This window comes from Leucoraja erinacea, chromosome 3 (assembly GCF_028641065.1).
Source record: "Leucoraja erinacea ecotype New England chromosome 3, Leri_hhj_1, whole genome shotgun sequence".
In the NCBI taxonomy this organism is placed as follows: Eukaryota; Metazoa; Chordata; class Chondrichthyes; order Rajiformes; family Rajidae; genus Leucoraja; species Leucoraja erinaceus.
In genome coordinates, this window is record NC_073379.1 from 23,735,788 (window position 1) to 23,751,870 (window position 16,083).

Here is a 16,083-nt window from a genome sequence, read left to right on the forward strand (position 1 = left end):
CTCATCTGTGGCATTTTGGGCATCTTCAAAACTGGAAATATTAGCCCTGATCGCACAGTGGAAAACTCTTTGAATCAGAATTGTTGTCTTGGGACTGTTATTTAAAAACCATCCAATATATTTGGTAAATAGTGTTGTATGATCGTTATTATGACACAGCCTAGTTCTTCGATTTGCTATTGTGTAGCTCGATGAAAAGTACAGCGCAGAGAAAAAAATAAAGCAATATTTGTCGTAATTGCTTTAAACTCCTGTTTTAAATAATTTCTACAGCGTTTTGCAATAACCTAAAGTAGTAACTATACTGGGCTTTGGAGTGAAAGTGGTTGTGGGGTGAATTTATTGAGGTGTACAAGATCTTGATGGGCATGGATAGAAAGAATGCTCATAATCTTTTTCTTAGGGCAGAATATCCTAAATCTAGAGAGCATAGGCTTAAGGTAAGAGGGGAGAGATTTAGCAAGGACTTCAGGGGCTAATCTTTCACTCACAAGATAGTCTGTATCTGGAATACGTTCATAAGTTCTAGGAGCAGAGTTAGGCCATTTGGCCCATTAAGTCTACTTCGCCATTCAAAGTCATAGAGTGACACATCGTGGAAACAGGCCCTTCGGCACAACTTGCCTACTCCGGCCAACAAGTTCCAGCTACACTAGTCCCATCGGCCTGTGTTTGGTCCATATCCCTCCAAGCCTGTCCGGTCCATGTACTTGTCTAACCGTTTCATAAATGTTGAGATAGTCCCAGCCTCAATTACCTCCTCAGGTAGCTTGTTCCATACACCCACCTCCATTTGTGTGAAAATGTTACCTCTTAGATTCCTATTAAATCTTTTCCCCTTCACCTTAAACCTATGTCCTCTGGTACTTGATTCACCTATTCTGGGCAAGAGACTCTGCATCTACCCGATCTATTCCTCTCGTGCAAATGGTAAAGAACTCAAGTGGATATTTAGCAAGGCCAAAAGGAACCATGAAATATCATTAGCAAGTCAGGTTTTTTTTTTAATGTGGGGATTTTTTAAAATCTGAATTCCTAATTATATTAAAAATAAGCTGTTAACGCAGCATCTGTTTTCACGAACAAATTGAAGGACGGTCGTTCGAAGCACCTGCGTTGGACGGTCGAAACTCCCGCGTCGGGGCGATTGAAATCCCGTGTCGGGGCAATTGAAACTCCCGCATTCGGTGACGATTTTCGAAACTCCCTTTTGTGTCGGGTAGCAATTGAAACTCCCGCCTACGAAAAAGCAACAAGACACACGATTGAACACTTCCCCACATTCCGCGTCGGAAGCGATTGAACCATCAGTCAGGGCGAAAAGCTCCCAGCTGGTTCGGGCACGATTGAAAAACTCCCGTGTCGGGGCAATTGAAACTCCCGCTTCGGGACGATTGAAACTCCCGCGTTGGGGCGATTGAAACTCCCGCGTCGGGGCGATTGAAACTTCCACGTCGCAGCAGCCGAAACTCCCGCATGGTGGCGGTCGAAACTCCCATGGCTTGGAGTTCCCGAAGTCGGTCTCTGACTTGAGACCGCGGGCTCCGTGATGTTAAGTCCGCAAGCACCCACGGCTGGAGCTCCCTGGCAAAGAGATTGTGGGCTCCGCGGTGTTAATGTCTGCAGGCTTCCCGCGATGGAGCTCGGTCTCCAGCAAAGGCCGGCAACTCCTCGATGTTAGGCCGCAGTGCGGACGGAGATACAATACGGAAAAAAATTGCATCTCCGTCGAGGTAAGAGATTAGAAAAAGTTTCCCCCAACCGCCCCCCACATAAAAACAAGCTAAAGAACACTAAAAACATATATTCACCACACAAAGAAGGAAAGGATAGATGGACTGTTGGTTTGGCAACTATTGCTGGCTCCACCCGGTGGTACTAATTCTCTATGAGGTAAGATAATTCACTGCAAAGTGAGAATTATAGTCGTAAAAACACTTCTTGGTTCAGCACTTTAAGCAGTAATTTACATTCAAGATTAGATCTCAAGATTCGCAGCAGGTCAAGTTGTACTAACTTGTTTGAGTTTTTAGATGAGGTGACAAAGGTGATCGATGAGGGTAGGGTGGTGGATGTTGGCCACATGGATTTTAGTAAGGCATTTGATAAGGTCCCCCGTGGTAGGCCGATCTAGAATCAATCATGGCTGATCTTTCCCTCTCAACCCCATTCTCCTGCCTTCTGCCCATAACACCTGACACCCTTACTAATCAAGAATCTGTCAATCTCGGCCTTAAAAATATCCATTAACTTCGTCTCCACAGCTGACTGTGGCAATGAATTCCACAGATTCACCACCATTTGACTAAAGAAATCCCTCGTCCTATCCTTTCTAAAGGTACGCCCTTTTATTCTGAGGCTATGGCCTCACGTCCTCGACTCTCCCACTATTGGAAACATCCTCTCCACATTCACTCTATCTAGGCCTTTCACTATTCAGTAGGTTTCAATGAGGTCCGCCCTCATCTAAACTCCAACGAGTACAGGCCCAGTGCCTTCAAATGCTCATCATATTATTATACACTCATTATAATGAACTGCCAGAGAAGCTGTAGAAGTGAATGCCATTATGGCTTCCAAAAAACTTGGACAAATATATGGATAGGAAGGCACAGAGGGCTACTGACCAAATGCAGGCAATGGGACTACAACTTGGTCGGCATGGATAAGGCAGACTGAAAGGCTTGTTTCCATGATGTACACCTCTTTGACTCGATGGCTCCATAACATTTGCAAATGTAACAAGGGAAAACAACATTGAGCTACGTCTAGCCAAGGTCATAGGTTGCTTCCCAATTCCATTTGGTATTGCTGATAAGCAAAACATTACTGCTCTCTATCCTTTCTCTATCAGGATGGTTTCCAAACAATGAGATTGATGAAGAAAATTATTTGAAGCTTGCGTCAGTGAATCTTTGTCCATATTTTGCGTACATAAATATTGAAATAAGTTAACTGGTTAGTTACTGTGGTTAGGGGAAGGAGGAAGTGGAATATTTTTGATAGCTCTTTCATAAAGAATTAATCCAGAACTTTGGGCCAAATGGTTTTGCTCCTTGTTGGAAGATTCTTTGATTTTAATACGAACATTTTTTCTGCTTTTCTATCTGTTCTACTGCAAGTGAGCACAATAAAAATGTATTTTTGTGTATACGATATTTGTTGTCTTTTTTGACAGAGTTAAATGGTGCCGATCTCAAGAACTACAACAGTGCGAACAGCATCAACAGCAATGCCAGCCTTCCTAGTGTCCAAAGCTGCAGAAAGCACGGAGAGCGACAGGTAGCCAGCTGGGCTGTGTCCTTTGAACGGCTTCTCCATGATCCAGTTGGCATCAGATATTTCTCCGTAAGTAAACTGATAGAACCTGTGATTGAACTCTTGAAAGGAAAAGCTGGTACTAAAGAATGAGAAATCTGTACACCACATTGTCGATGAGATCACGTCATTTTGCATCTTTTGAATGCTGAGATAACTCAAACACAATTAAGAAGGAGTGATAACAAGGATATGCAGCTGCTAGTTTATACCAAACATAGATGCAAAATGCTGGTGTAGCTCAACAGGTCATGCAACATCCCTGGTGAACATGGATGGTTTAGTTTAGAGATACAGCGTGAAAATAGGCCCATCGGCCCACCGATTCCACGCCGACCAGCGATTCCTGTACTCTAGCACTATCCTACACACGAGGGACAATTTCCAATTTTTACCAAAGCCAAATTAACCTACAAAGCTGTACATCTTTGGAAGCAATGTTTTGGATCCGAATCCTTCTTCAGACTTCAGTTATCGATAACAGTGACTTCCTGGAAAAACTGAACAAAGACAGGATAGGATATCAGTGCAGAATCGTGGAAAGTCAGAATTAGCATTATTTATTGACACCTGTAGTTCTCCTCTTTGCTTCTCTGGGTTTATGAGATGACTTTGCCTGTGCTCATCTGCTGCTGTAAATAGGGTGGAATTTAGTACTCGGAGCACCAGGACCCATTGTTATCATGTTCATTTATTTAGCACTATTCTGCACTCTGTCTTAAACTCAGCTGACTCTTCAGAAATGTTAATGGAATTTTTTAAATATATATCAACTTACTTTCTATTGGCTGGATTATGATGATAGGGGTTGAATTCAGTTTTTACATCGAGGGTTTTTGGAGAGTTTACCATATTTCAGCATGAAAGGAAAAAATGGTATAAATATCAGTTTAGGTGGTATCTTTGCTTTTTGCTGTTATTCCGCAACGCTGTTTCCTTTTCAACAATCAGCAAATATTTAACTTTGACAAAAAGAGATTGGATAATAGGTTTATTTAGTACTGCAGTAAAGTTCAAAATTAACACATGAAAAATGAACCAAAATAAATGTTGTGAGTTTCTGTATTCAAGCAGCAGGCAAACAGCAAGCATTAGGAAATAATAATTGGATGTTAAAAAAAAAAAGTATAATGTATTTCACAGAGCTGGAGTATGCAAAATAATATTGCAGGAGTTTATTTTTACATATATATAAAATAATCTATGGTGATTGCTCAGTAATAAAACTTTTCTGAGGTGGAATCATGCATGCAGCAGTTTCAGAAAGCAAGTTACTTGGCTCAAGGATCTTCGGATGCTGACTTAAAAGAAACACAAAGCACTGGAGTAACAGTAGGTCAGGCAGCATCTCTGGAGGATGTGGACGGGTGACATTTCAGGTCGAGACCCTGCTTCTTTGAGAGTTCATTACATTAAAAGCAGGACCTTGTGTTTATATGTATGCATATATAATTTTGGAAGAATGATCCATTGCTGTTTCTTTAAAAGGCTTTGGATGGGAAACTAGATAAAAAGACAACATGATGAATCAAAATGTCCAAACTAAGATTTACTTGGTTGTATTTTGGATGTCACCGAAGTAAGACTGCCCACAGCACTGAAAAAATCATATTTCTGATTGAAAATTAAGATAAGATAAGATAAGATACATTTATTGTCATTTGGACCCCTTGAGGTCCAAACGAAATGCCGTTTCTGCAGCCATACATACAAACACATAGACCCAAGACACAACATTTTACATAAACATCCATCACATCGCTTACAATTTTGCTAAAAAAGTCAAATTGTCCCGCGGCCATTAAAGCCACGCTAAATCGACACCGGTTTAAACACAGGTGCGCTCGCAGAGTCCCGGCCATTCCAATTAATATGGTTTCAGCCCCGCTACTGACCCCACAACTGAAGTTTCCCCTGAAAAGGTCTCTAGGGAGCGTTTTGGAGCCTCCGATTACTGCAGGCCCAGTTAGCAATAAATAAACCAGAGAAACTCACGTGAGTTTAGTTCTTTACCCCCTCGAACAACGAAACCCGATATTAAAGGTTGGAACTGCAGTAGGTTTTGTCAGATAGACAACTGCAGAGGCCGCTGTGGCCAGTTGTTTTTGGCCTGTCTTCAGGTTATTTTACCTTACTTTACAGTAACTCTTACAATTTTGCTAAAAATGGGATTTAAACAGGAAATATGTTTCCCTACTGACTGAGTACAGGAAAAAACCAGGGAAACTCAGGTCTTTGGGAACAATTTTACTTGGAACTGCTAGGTGTTGTCGATCAAATGCATTTCTTAATGGTGCCTGGGGATTAGGAATATCCTCCCAAACTACAGGAAAAGGGAAATAGGTCTTTGGGTTTCCATTGCTGCTGGCGATCAGCATTTCTTTACAAGTTGAACACTAATCTTGATTTTACCTTTTAACAAAAAGTTACTTAAATCAAAATACAAGTTTTTTTTTCAGCAAGGAAGAAGGTTTTGCGAGGTTCATAGTGTAACTTCTGGACTTGGATATACAAATGTTTTCTGCAACTAAAGTGCATCGCTATATATTCACTAGAATTGAGCATTACATTAGTCAGATACAGGCATCCCCCGTTTTACGCAGTGGTTATGCGGCATGTAAATCAAACATATGCCAGGCAGTGCTCGGTGCAGCACGGCGGTGTAGCAGTAGAGTTCCTGCCTTACTGCACTTTCAGCGCCAGAGATCCGGGTCTGTACCCAATTATGGGTGCTGTCTGTATGGACTTTGTACATTCTTCCGCTGACCACGTGGATTTTCTCAGAGATCTTCAGTTTCCTCCCACACCCCACGTACAGGTTTGTAGGTTAATTGGCTTTGTATAAATGTAAATTGTCCCTAGTGTGTGTAGGATAGTGTTAATGTGCAGGATCACTGGTCGGTGTGGACTCGATGGGCCGAAGGGCCTGTTTCCGTGCTGTATCTCTAAACTAAAACTAAATTTAACAGCACTCGACTAAGCTGCCATACAGTGCCAGGCATAAATCTGAGCGCAATATTCCAACAATCGGAGCAGGTAAATTAAACTTTGGTGGTAATTAGACAAGCGCGACATTCTAACAGTGGGCAAATTAAGCAGGAGTGAAATGTGAGGTGTGTATATATAAAATTGCTTCTGTGGTTGATAAGATAATTATAAAATATTATTAAGGGAGTTTTTTTATTTTGGTAGGAATTTCTGAAGAAAGAATTTAGTGAAGAAAACATATTGTTCTGGCAGAACTGTGAATACTTCAGCCAGATCCCTCAGCAGGACAAGAAACAGGTGAGAAATTTGTTCAAAGCTGAACTTTTTTTTTTAATGTCTACTCCTTTGAGCTTCCTAGCCCCGATTTAGACCAATCTCCTCCTCCTCCTTCTTGCAAATGAAACATAAACCAAAGGAATAGTTAGATCTCAAGCCGGGTGTTGAGCAGCCAGGTTGTTGTCTCTCCATCAATGTCTGCCAGGCCCTGAGCTCAATTTGGTGGATGGTAGAGCGGGCACCCAGAGATGACATGGTTGGCTGTCTGTTGTTCTGCTCCACATTCGCAGGCTGGGCTCTGGCGGAGTCCCCATCTCCACATGCTGGCATTGAAACGCCCAACTCCAGTACCAAGTCTGTTGAGCTTCACCCATGCTCCTGTGGGGAGGTCAGACTCTGGACAGCTTTTATCTGGTGAAGAGATGCAGCTGTGTAATGGAGATGAGGTTGCCTTCCACTCCTGTGACCACTTGGTGGCTATCCAGTGCGCCTTTGTCTCAGTTGGCTGGATTGATGCTAGGAGTTGCTTTCCATGTCGAGCAAAGGGGTAACGGGATATCAATCAGGGTGGCCTCTGCTCTCTGCTGATAGCCTGATGGAGGAGGTGATCTGGGCCCATGGCACGACAAGTTCGTTTCTGAGTTGCTGCTTGCCTTCGGATTCCTGCAGGCGGAATGCCTGCAAGTATAGGGAGCTACTCGACTGGAGTAGGTTGAAGGCACCCAGTGATGGTTCGCAAGGTGTTGTTTTGGCTTGTGTCTACCAGGCTAGTATGTCTACTTCCACTCCATACTCCAGCTGTACTCAGCTGAGGCATACACAAGAGCTAAGGCAGAGGTGAGAAGAGTTGATGGACTGGCTCCCCAACTTGTTCCTGTCAGGTGTCGGATGAGGCCGCTACATGCCATAACCTTGTCGCGGAGACTAGCCAGGTCTTGACAAAATATTTAGACCAATGTAATGTTTACACATATCGGAGGGATAGATCATGGAGGGACAAAATTTACTAACAAAGAACTACAGATACTGGCTTATACCAAAGATAGACACAAAGTGCTGGAGTAACTCAGGGGGCCAGGCAGCAGGCCAGGTCAGGATTGGACTGAAAGGTGGGGGTGGGGAGGGAGGTGAAGAGCTGGAGGTGAGTAAAGACCAGGATCAAACACAGCTGCAGGCAGGGTGCCTGTTAGATCCAATGTGGGCTAGGTCAAAGGTGATCTCAAGAGAATCAATGTGGCGAACTGTGGAGTGGAAGAAGGGGGCAAAGATGGAGGGGAGTGTAAGATGAAGTTATTTAAAATGAGAAAATTCAATGTTCATAATGTTAGGTTGTAAGCTACCCAAGAAAAATATGAGGTGCCGTTCCTCCAATTTGTGTGTAGCTTCACTCTGGCAATGGAGGAGGCCCAGGACAGAAATATCCGTATGGGGTGGGGAAGGGTGAGGTTTTGGGTCGCGACCCTTCAGACTTCTTCAGACAGATGAGTTGAAATGGGATATAGATTATGCACAGTCAGATAAGAAATGATCTTGGCATCATATTCGGCACGAACTTTGTGAGTCGAAAGAGATATTAGCGACAGGGAGAGGTTGCGAAGAGACCTGATAAAGGTATATAAAATTATGAGAGGCATACGTAGGGTAGTAAGTCAGAATTTATTTCCCCAGGATGGAAATATTAAATACTACAGGGCATAGCTTTGAGGTGAGTAGGGCAAAGTTTAGCGGGGGCAAGTTTTTCGCACAGAGGGTGATGAGTGCTCTGGGTGGTGGTTGAGGTAGAGGCGATAGTGGCATTTAAGAGACTTTTGGATAGGGATATGGATATGTGGGGAATAGAGGAATATGGATAAAGTGCAGATATATAATAGACGATCAGCATCATGTTCAGCACTAACATTGTGGGCCAAAGGACCTGTTCTTGCGCTGTACTGTTCTATGTTCCATATGGCAAATACAGTTCTGTGCAGACACCATAAGGAGAGGTAAAACATTCTCGATGCTAACATTTTCAGGGGAATGCATTCAGACTGCAACCTCAAGGTATTTGCTTAACACTGGTTTACGTAAAACAGTGGACATAGGTTTAAAGTGCAAGGGGGAAAGATTTAATGGGAACCCGAGGGGCAACCTCTTTATGCAAAGGGTGGTAGGTATGACTCTATGACTCCTGAAGTTAACAGGATGTTAAAGCAAAGAATACACAATGGCCTGGATATTAGATCCCATTACACTTTTTTGTTCAGCACAATTGAATTGACAATAGCAGCTATCACTTTTTTTGCCACAGTTTAACCTTGTGCTGGAAATTTGACTGGAGTGCATTCCAATCATATTACAACCTTGTGATTAGTTATACCACCAAGACTATCAGAAATGCCAGAAAAATTCAAAAGGTCAGGCAGTATCTTTGGAGAGATAAACAGAGACACTGTTTCAAGTCCACAAGCTTTCATGAGAACTAGAAAAAATGCGAAAGCAAGCATGTTTGAAGTGGTGGGGGTGGGGGACATTATGTGTGATAGGCTGGAGACTGTGGTTATCCAGATAGCGTATCTGGTGTTGAGTTAATGCATGAATGAGGGCAATGAGAGAGCGAAAAGAACAAGTTCAGACTGTGAGATCCAATTGTTCGAAAGTTGAAGCAAAGGAGAGTCATTGAGTCATACAGCACGGAAACATGCCCCTCGCCCCAACCCGTCCATGCTGACCAATATGCCCCATCAAAGCTAATCCCATTTGCCAGCATTTGGGCCATATCTCTCTAAACCTTTCCTATCCAAGTAAAGTACTGGAAATACCCTGCAACATACAGTGGGGAAGGAAAGGAGCCAAGACTACAGGTGGATGACCCTATTTCAGAACTTGGCCTCCCATAGGACAGACTGGTTACCTAAAATAAAAACTCCATTGCTATGTCCCCCAGAACTCATTCCCAGAATTATGATCTGTTTACTCTACATTGGAAGGACCCCCATAAATTAGTGCACATTCCCCTTGAAATCCCCTCCATCCAACTCGGCTTCAAGGTAGACACAAAATGCTGGAGTAACTCAGCAGGACAGGCAGGACTGGCGAGAAGGAATGAGTGACGTTTCGGTCGAGACCCTTCTTCCACTTCAAGGTCCTCTTTGTTCTCAAATCAGTGCCCAATAACTCCCATATCATAGGGACATACAGCATGGAAGTAGGCCCTATGGCCCACTGAATCCACACTAACCATCAGCCACTCATTTACACTAATCCTATGTGTAGAAAGGAACTGCAGATACTTGTGTACACCGAAGATAGGCATAAAATGCTGGTGTAACTCAATAGGACAGGCAGCATTTCTGGAGAGAAGGAATGGATGACGTTTCAGGTCGAGACATTTTTTTTCAGACCTATCCTATGTCAATAATCCTATGTTAATCCTATTTTTATTTGGCCCATATTTTCATCAATTTGCCCCAGATTCTAACTGCACACTAGGAGAAAATTATAGCGGTCAATTTACCCACTGACATGGAAACACAAGGGATTCCAGAGTTGGAACCTTGAGTAAAATGAAAAGTGTTGGAGGAACTCAGTGGATTAGGCAGCATCTGTGGTGGGAATGGACAGGCGATGATTCGGTTCAGCTACTTCAATCTGCAGAAGGGTCCATCACCTGTTTGTTTCCTCCAGAGATGCTGCCTGACACAGTTTGTGTTTTGCTTAACCCTACATCTTTGCACATCTTTTGGATGGAAACAAAATACTGGAGTAACTCAGCAGGTCAGACAGCATTGCTGGAGAAAATCGATAAGTCTGAAGAATGGATAATGAATAATGAAAATGGATAGAGTCTGAAGAAGGGACCTGACCTAAAACGTCACCTATCCATTTTCCCCAGAGATGCTGCCTGACCTACTAGGTTACTCCAGCATTTTGTATCTAGCTTTGATATAAACCAACATCTGCAGTTCCTTTTAATTATATTATTACATCTTCTGCATGTGTAAGGAGCCAATAGAGTCATGGAAAACTTGCAAAATAAAAATAACTTTGAGGTGAGGATTGAAGCCAGGCCTCTGGCACTATGAGGCAGCATCTCTACTGGCTGTGCTGCTCCAAATGTGAGGAAAAATGACTATTATATACAATAAAATATTAAAATTTGGAATGCGTGGTGATCAAAACAGATTCAGTTCTGATGGTAGGTTTTGGACCTGAAACATTGACTGTTTCTCTCTCCATAGTGCTGAACTGTTGGGCATTTCCAGTATTTTCCATTTTTGCTACAGATTCAGTTGTACTTTTCAAAATAAACTTGATAAAGAAAATGCTGGAAAGGCAGCAAAATATGCTGCTCTAGGGGACTTAGTATGTTGTGCATAATTTGCTGTGAATGGACATAAAGTGCTAGAGTAACTCAGCGGCTCAGGCAGCATCTCTGGAGAAAAAGGATGGGTGACTTTTCGGATATATCTAAAGAAGGGTGCTTATCCGAAACGCCACCCATCCTTTTTCTCCAGAGATTCTGCCTGACGTGCTGAGTTACTCCAGCACTTTGTGTCTATCTTTGGTATAAACCAGCATCTGCAGTTCCTTTCTACTCAATTCGTTTGCTGTGTTGTACTGTTATATGATTTATTCTCAACATGTCAGTATTTCAGATATGTCGAGAAATGTCTCTCTGCACTTGAGGATAGGTATTATCTCAGTCCATTGCACATTAATCCTGTACAAAAACATAACAAAGCTGTTTTCTAATCTCAATCTGTCCCATTTGGAGAGACTAATTGGCTTTTAGTATTTATATTCTAGTACGAGAGGAAAGATTAATCGTTTCAAACGAATAGGTCCCACCATTATAGCCCACTATTTAATCACTGCTTTGGTCTTAGGATGAATCCGTTTCACTTTATTGGTAGAATATTTTTCCGTTGTGATTTTCAATATTTCTAGCTTTGATTTTTACAATAATTTGTTAAATATTCCAACATTAGGCTCTGAGTGGTAGAGAAGGGATTAAAAGTGTCACAATAATTTTAACTTGCTTTCTGCATTTAATTTAGAACAGAACAGTACAGCACAGGAACAGGCCCTTCGGTCCACAATGTCCATGTCGAACGATGCCAAGTTAAATGAATGTCCTCTACCTAGACGTGATCCATATCCCTCCTTTTCCTGTATATCCATGTGCCTATCTAAAAGCCCCTTAAAGGCCTACTATTGTATCTGCCCCCACCATCACCTCTGGTGGACCATTAGGCACCCCCACTCTGCGTTAAAAAAAAAATACTTGCCTAGTGCATCTTTTAAATTTTGCCCTACTCACCTTAAAGCTGTGCCCTAGTAATCCTTGACATTTCCACCATGGGGGGGGGGGGGGGGGGGGGGGGGGGGTGGGGGGGTCCACGATCTATGCCTCTCATAATTTTATATACCTCTATCAGATTCCCTTTCACCTCTGTCTCTCCAGAGAAACCAATCCAAGTTTGTCCAATCCAAGTTTATGAACTTATCAACTTCTTAACCATATAACCATATAACAATTACAGCACGGAAACAGGCCATCTCGGCCCTACAAGTCCATGCCGAACAACTTTTTTTTTTCCCCTCAGTCCCATCTGCCTGCACTCATGCCATAACCCTCCATTCCCTTCTCATCCATATGCCTATCCAATTTATTTTTAAATGATACCAATTAACCTGCCTCCACCACTTCCACTGGAAGCTCATTCCACACCGCTACCACTCTCTGAGTAAAGAAGTTCCCCCTCATATTACCCCTAAACTTCTGTCCCTTAATTCTGAAGTCATGTCCTCTTGTTTGAATCTTCCCTATTCTCAAAGGGAAAAGCTTGTCCACATCAACTCTGTCTATCCTCTCATCATTTTAAAGACCTCTATCAAGTCCCCCCTTAACCTTCTGCGCTCCAGAGAATAAAGACCTAACTTATTCAACCTATCTCTGTAACTTAGTTGTTGAAACCCAGGCAACATTCTAGTAAATCTCCTCTGTACTCTCTCTATTTTGTTGACTAATAACCTCTAATGTCGGTAACCTCTAACCTCTAACCTCTAAGTCGGTAATAACCTCTAATGACAGCATTATGGTAAACCCCCTTCTGCACTCTCTCCAAAGCCTTCTTGTAATGTGGCAACCAGAAGTGCACAGTGCTCCAAATGCAGCCCAACCAAAGGCCTATAGCGGCAACATGACCTTGACTCTTGTACTCAATGTCCCACTCCGATACTAGGTGGTTGCATTTGTGGTTTGACCCCCAAAAAATTGCTACCAAAAGGTTTCTCAACAGTTTTTTGTAGTATCAGGTGTGCTTAATAACACACCAAAAGTCTACCACAGTCAGACCACTGGCAAGGTCTATTTTTCAAGATGGCGGCAAATCCTTAAAATATCCATTATTCATTATTCATCATAGACATATAATTTTGTTGCCTAACCTCATGCTTTGGGGGTCTAGGAATTCAATTAGCATATTTAAATTATAGTAAAATTAGTACATAATTGTGAAATCCAAGATTGCGGACCAATATGGCCACCAAGCTATAAAAATGGCCATTACTACTTCATCATTCATCATAGACAAGTAATTTTGGTGTCAATGGTTCAGCCTTGGGCAACTTGAACTCGTCTGCAAGGGTTTTTGCATGGTATTCCGTTTGAATGAGATCCCAAAAACTTTTTCCGACCATTTTTTCAACAATCTCGCGCCCAACATTCTCGAACCCTTACACATTTACATCCTCTTTGGCGATTACACCAGTAACAATATTTCTCAGAGATGGGTCTGAAGAGAATGGCGTGCAAGAGGAAATTTTTTCCTTGATCTTTTCCAAGTCAGAGTGATCTCATTTCATCCTTGCTTCTGTTGATTTACGGGTCATGTAGGTGATATCATTGAATTCCTGCATGGTGTTGTTGTACTCAGATGTGATGGGTGTGGACATGGTCTACAACACGCGCATTTCTTCAGTCATTCCGCTTCCATGAGTCAATCCTGTACTACTCTTCAAGGACTGCATCAATGTCTGCTCGATAACAAGGTCAGAGCTAAGGCCTGCCCAGAACTGATTGCTCCGGTGGTTCACATGGAAACCCTTGGAAAATTTGACATATACATCAGGATGTCTGGACTCAAGTTGGCGCATTTCTTGGATATAGAAATATGTAGACTTCAAATAGTTGTAGTGTCCAGCGGCGGCAAATATTGGCAGGCAGTCTGACACTGCGCGCAAGTGCAGCATCCAAGATCCTGTGCGATCCGCTTTGATCAAATCTCGGGCAGTCTGCAGCATTCTCTGATAGTTTATTCACAGTTGACTGATTTTTGACCTTGTGCTAACTGCTGCCTTTTTTGTGTCAATCTTGTATTGTGACCCATGTTGTATAACGTTAGTACCTCCACCAATGTAAAGCACTTTGGCCAACGAGAGTTGTTTTTTAAATGTGCTATAGAAATAAAAGTGACTTGACTTGACTTTTCTTTGATTTGGATTAACATGTCCGATGCTACAGCACTCTCCAAAGTAGTTTCTTTCTCCACCAAGGATGAGTACGTTTCTCCCGCCTGGTCTACCAATGACTGGAACTGTGGGTCATCCTCCAGCAGATCTGACACAACCAGGTGATTGAGACATCTGTCCACCAGCAGATGTCCACGGAAAGCTCTTTGCACTGATTTTCCAGTCATCATATGCTGGATGGCATTTTCACCATAGACAACTTCCATAATGTTCCTGAGTCCTGTGCCTTGCATCAGTGTTCCTATTGTACAAAGTAGGTTCATGAATGTGTGAAAACATCCAAGCAGCAAGACAATGTTTTTCAACTGACTACTCTGGTGCATCCATGATGATCTTTGCAGCTTTCCAATACATTGGCTGATCGAACAAAATTTGCGGAGCAAGGTGTTTGATAGTGAGATCGCAAGTGAAATCCAGCGTGGACAGAATGCATGTCTTGTCCCCAGGGTACCTGTCAATCATAGGCAATAGCACAATTGATGATTGGCCTGGGTGTTCTAATCCTTGATGAATGATGTATACAAATAACAATGACAATTTAAGTCAAGAGCTTATTTCAAATTGACAACATAGGCATAGTTATACTGTAGTTCCTATTACTTGATTTTCATGTGTCATGTTTGTTTTTATGAGGCAGACCTATACTTGCACTGGATAATATTCCTTTTTATGCTTCTTCTTCTTGCAAATGAAACATAAACCAAAGTAATAGTTAGATCTCAAGCAGGTTGTTGAGCAGCCAGGTTGTTGTCTCTGCGACAATGTCTGCCAGGCCCTGAGCTCCATTTGGTGGGAGGTAGAGCGGGAACTCAGAGATGACATGGGTGGCTGTCTGTTGTTTTTATGTTAATATTACATATAAAATAGATCTTGAACGCCATCTTGAAAATTAGACCTTTCCAGTGGCTGATTGTGGTAGACATTTGGTGTGTTATTAAGCACATCTGATACTACAAAAAACCATTGAGAAACCTTTTGTAGCAACTTTTTTAGGGTAAGGTGGCTTTTTGTCAGATATGCAACCGCCTATACGCATTCTCCTTGTTTACTCATCCTTGTGCTGGTAATAATAGTTAGATAATTGTTAATATTTGTGCATCCTTTGTTTGTCCAATTCCACTGTGATTTACAGCTTTTGTATAGAGCACGGGAGATCTACACCAATTTCTTATCCAACAAGGCAGTGACCCCGGTCAATATTGACAGCCAGGCGCAGTTGGCTGATGATATTATCAACGCACCACATCCCGATATGTTTAAAGAGCAGCAGCTGCAGGTATAGTAAGCAGAGCCGTTATTCATTTAATTATTTCAAAAAACTTAAAATTATAGAATTTATATGAGTAAAAACATTTTCATTAAAAAATATATTTGCAAAAGATATTTTCAGTATTACATTCTGATCTAAAAATAATCATGTCATGGTTTGTTTATGCATGAAGATAATTTACTGTTCAAAAGGTAACATTTGTTTTTAGGCTGAAAGCTATAGTTCACAGAAACTAAAAACATAGCATTTCTTTTCGTCAAAGTAGATTTTTAGCCTGATGAAGTTTGACAGCTATACTCGTTTTCTGAAATCAACGCTGTACCAAGAATGTATGCTGGCGGAAGTGGAGGGTCGTGCTTTGCCTGATCCTTGTCTGATACCTTGCAGTCCTGCCTCAAAGCACAGCGCCAGCTCAGACCGGTCCAACCTCTCTACCCCAAACAAGGTAGGTGGTATGTGGACTTCAGCATGTGCATGAGAGCATGCGAAATAGAAGCAGAAGTAGGTGGTACAGTCCCCCCCACTCTGCTCCACTGTTCAATAAACTCAAAGCTAGTCGTAGACCCCATCTATTTTGTCCAATCCTTGTATCCTCCAACCCCCTTAGCAATGAGACTGCTGTGATCCAGGATATGATTAGGGTTGTGGGGTGAGTTGTTGAAGCATCTAGTTTTATGAATTTTATCATGATATATGCACACTCATAAAAGCAAGAC

At 42.1% G+C, this 16,083-nt stretch overlaps 1 protein-coding gene across 3 annotated transcripts in view; it reads left to right on the forward strand.

Moving 5' to 3' along the window:
- The window catches only part of rgs12b (regulator of G protein signaling 12b), a 138,584-nt gene that overhangs the window by 82,668 nt on the left and 39,833 nt on the right, over positions 1–16,083 (forward strand). For all 3 annotated transcript variants that reach the window (XR_008723152.1, XM_055632296.1, XM_055632297.1), the window contains 4 exons: positions 3,179–3,348; positions 6,511–6,603; positions 15,230–15,373; positions 15,633–15,812. Coding sequence is in view for 2 of the 3 variants with exons in the window: in XM_055632296.1 (XP_055488271.1) it covers positions 3,179–3,348; positions 6,511–6,603; positions 15,230–15,373; positions 15,633–15,812 (587 nt within the window). In the remaining variant the exon portion in view is untranslated. The remainder of the gene's footprint in view (positions 1–3,178; positions 3,349–6,510; positions 6,604–15,229; positions 15,374–15,632; positions 15,813–16,083) is intronic.